Source organism: Myotis davidii, unplaced genomic scaffold (assembly GCF_000327345.1).
Source record: "Myotis davidii unplaced genomic scaffold, ASM32734v1 scaffold2301, whole genome shotgun sequence".
Taxonomy (NCBI): domain Eukaryota; kingdom Metazoa; phylum Chordata; class Mammalia; order Chiroptera; family Vespertilionidae; genus Myotis; species Myotis davidii.
This window is the reverse complement of record NW_006291016.1, coordinates 261,537-265,436: the sequence shown is the minus strand read 5'-3', so window position 1 is coordinate 265,436 and position 3,900 is coordinate 261,537. Positions and strand designations below refer to the sequence as shown.

At 39.2% G+C, this 3,900-nt stretch overlaps 1 protein-coding gene across 1 annotated transcript in view; it reads right to left on the bottom strand.

Annotated features, from left to right (window-relative positions):
* Positions 1 to 3,900, bottom strand: part of LOC102764076 (chromosome unknown open reading frame, human CXorf58) — a 36,941-nt gene that overhangs the window by 16,412 nt on the left and 16,629 nt on the right. Inside the window, exon 6 of the mRNA XM_006764141.2 lies at positions 1,283 to 1,414. Coding sequence (XP_006764204.1) covers positions 1,283 to 1,414 — 132 coding nt within the window. The remainder of the gene's footprint in view (positions 1 to 1,282; positions 1,415 to 3,900) is intronic.

Sequence of the window (3,900 nt, the reverse complement as noted above, 5' to 3'; positions counted from 1 at the left end):
AAAAGACTCATGGAGTCTCCTTCTCCCCGCTTCTGAATGTAGTTGAGAATGTGATAGTTAAGCCAAGAGAACTCTAGAGAAGCTGACTCAGAACCCTAATGTTCTTGAGCTGCCACATTAGCTAGTCCAGGACCCTCCTATCTGGGAACTTCTTGCATGAGACAATAAATGTCCTTTACGTTTAAGTTTCTTGTGGCTGGAAATATTCTGTTACTTGTAGTAGAAAGCATCCCATCAATAAAAGAATCCTTCCTTATTAGGTCAAATCCCCATGCACTCTCTTAGCACCATGTATTTATTTTTGATTTTTAATTGAGATAACATTTATTTAAAATTCACCATTTTAACCATTTTATAGTGTACATGTCAGTGGTTTTTAGTAAATTCACACCACATATCACCACTATCTAATTCCAAAACATTTCCACCACACCAAAGAGAAGCCCCACATTCCTTAGGTATCACTCCTCAGACACAAAAAGCCATATGTTATATGACTGCATTAGTATGAAATATCTAGAATAGGCAAATTCAGGGAGACAGAAGGTAGATCAGTGGTTGATTAGGGCTGTAGTGATAGAGGAATCAGGAGTGACTGCTTAATGGATGTGAGGTTTCCTTTTGGGGTGCCAAAAGGTTCTGGTACTAGATGGTGGTGAAGTTTGCACAACACTGTGAACGTACTTAATGCCACTGAATTATTCACTTTAAAAATGGAACATTTTAGCCGAAACTGGTTTGGCTCAGTGGATAGAGTGTCGGCCTGCAGACTGAAGGGTCCCAGGTTCGATTCCGGTCAAGGGCATGTACCTGGGTTGCGGGCACATCCCCAGTAGTAGATGTGCAGGAGGCAGCTGATCGATGTTTCTCTCTCATCGATGTTTCTAACTCTCTCTCTCCCTTCCTCTCTGTAAAAAATCAATAAAATATATTTAAAAAAAATAAAAGTGGAACATTTTGTATTGTGTTTTTAAATAATATTTTTATTGATTTATTTTAGAGAAAGGGAAGGGAGCAGGAGAGAGAGAAACATCGATGTGAGAGCGTAACATCGATTAGCTGCCTCCTGCACACCCCCTACCAGGGATCAAGCCCACAACCCCGGCATGTGTCCTGACCAGGAGCTGAGCCAGCATGGGATGATGCCCAAGCTACTGAGCTACATCAGGCAAGGCTATATTGTGTGTATTTTACCATGAAAAAGAAAATGTATGATTCTTGTAAGATAGGGTAAGAAGGCTTTTTGTTGTTTGGTTTCAATATCTAAATCTAAATTCCTTACTTTTACGTAATCTTGCATGGTGGTAATATCTATTTCATCAGTTATTTTGAACTTCTGGAAAAGATATTCATCTTCTAAAATTTGTTCAAAAAACTTCTTCCTCCCCATTATTTTGTAAGCATCATATGACGCCTATAAAAAGAACAGAGCATAGACTTTTAAAATAGTATAGTAGCAATAATAATCAGCACATACTTTATGTATTTTTCTGACAAATACATAAAATATTGTTCTTTTCTTCTAACAGCTTGTATTCAATAAAAGGATGGTATTTTTAAAGAAAATATTATATAGGGATTTTAAAAACTACCTAAAATTTGTTCCCATAACCATATCTATGTAGTTTTAAAATGCAGCTAGAGGAGCTGAGTCTACAGTCCTCGGAGAACCAGTTTTTAATTTTTTTAAAAAAATTCTCATCCGAGGATATGATTTTAGAGAGAGAAGAAGGGAGAGAGAGAAACATTGATGAGAGACATCTATTATGTGCTCCAACTTGGGATTGAACCCACAACCTAGGTATGTGCCCTGACTGGGAATCGAACCTGCAACCATTTTGGTTTACAGGATGATGCTCCAACCAACTGAGCCACCCGGCCAGGGCAAGGACTAGTTTTTAAAAGATGTCTTTTACCCCTTAAAAAACATTCCTTTCCCTTAAAACAAAACAAAACAAAACAAACCTATAATGCCATTCATGCTGTCCATGCAGAAAAAATTTATTTGATTAAATAGGTTGGCTTAGGAACTGCAAGAAAAGGTATCACTCGGCCAACTATCTTTTCTTTTTTCAAAAATATATTTTATTGATTTTTTACAGAAAGGAAGGGAGAGGGATAGAGAGTCAGAAACATCGATGAGAGAGAAACATCGAACACCTGCCTCCCGTACACCTCCCACTGGGGATGTGCTGGCAACCAAGGTACATGCCCTTGACCGGAATCTAACCTGGGACCCTTCAGTCCGCAGGCTGACACTCCATCCTCTGAGCCAAACCGGATAGGGCATATAGACCAACTATCTTTATGTGTTAGTTAATATATAGCCCCCAAATGGCAACATGTACGTTTTAGATTGCTCAGACCTCTTTCTCCTTCAGACTTCATTCTCAGTAGCCAAAGATTGGCAAACAAAGGGATTTTTACATTTGCTGCTCAAGGAAAGTAACCGAAAGGGCAAAGACAGAAAAATCATAGAAAATACTGACGCTCAAATCCTGTCTGGCCCTATTGGTACCAAACTCTTCCATGCACATTTCTCCTTGTTCCAAGAGCTATACATAGACTGTGAGTAGAGCTTTAAATACGCTCCACCCTCTTTCCCACTCCCCATAGTATGTGCTGCTTCTTCTAACACATATTTGTACTATGCATCTGTGCTTCTGGCCACAAAGGATATGCTTATGTGAAGGGAGACTAGCGAAGATGAAATTTTAAATATCTTTTGATTTCAGATCAGTCTCACTTTTCCTTTGTATCTCAGAATGTGACGCAAGTGAAAGTATGGGAACCCTGTGTTATATAATGCTGATATAAGGCCACAGAGGAGTCGCTGAGATAGGGTTGACTCAGAATCTGTTCTTTTTACTTACCACACAATACAACAGCGAGCCTTGATGTATTTTCTATTTCAATTCTCACTTTTGTTATCTAGAATATTCCTTTTTAATTTTTTAAGTTTCTAAGCTTAGAACACAGATACATATGAAAAATAAAAGAAAATACATGGTGGCCCGGCTGGTGTGGCTCAATGGTTGGGCATCGACCTGTGAACCAGGAGGTCACAGTTCAATTCCCGGTCAGGGTATATGCCTGGGTTGCAGTCTCGATCTCCAGTGCGGGGCATGCAGGAGGCAGCCAATCAATGACTCTCTCTCATCCTTGATGTTTCTGTCTCTCTTTCCTTCTTCCTTCCTCTCTGAAATCAATAAAAACATAATCTATTTTTAAAAAGAAAATAGCCCTAGCTGGTTTGGCTCAGTGGATAGAGCGTCGGCCTGCAGACTGAAGGGTCCCAGGTTCGATTCTGGTCAAGGGCACATGCCTGAGATGTGGGCTTGATCCCCAGTGGGGGGCATGCAGGAGGCAGCCAATCAATGATTCTCTCTCATCATTGATGTTTCTGTCTCTCTCCCCCTCTCCCTTCCCCTGGGAAATCAATAAAAAAATATTTTTTAAAAAAGAAAATACACGGTGAGGCAAAAGTAGGTGTATAGTTGTGAGTATGCAAAACAGTTTATTCTTGTATTATTATTTATTATTGTATTATTTCCCATATGAACAAATATAAACCTAGTTTTGCCCCACCCTGTATTCAAATGGTTGTAGTTTTAATCCTAAGGCAGTAAATTAAAGGGACAGAAATAGTTTACTAAAAATGTGATGGAGATTTCCTTTGGGCAGATCATTTTGGTTTTCCATTTCATTAGTTTCGTTCTACACTATGCATTTAAACAAAAGGCAGTATTGGCACGTAACTCCATTATGCTTTTTTTTTAAATATATTTTATTGATTTTTTACAGAGAGGAAGGGAGAGAAATAGAGAGTTAGAAACATCGATGAGAGAGAAACATCGATCAGCTGCCTCCTGCACATCTCCCACTGGGGATGTGCCCGCA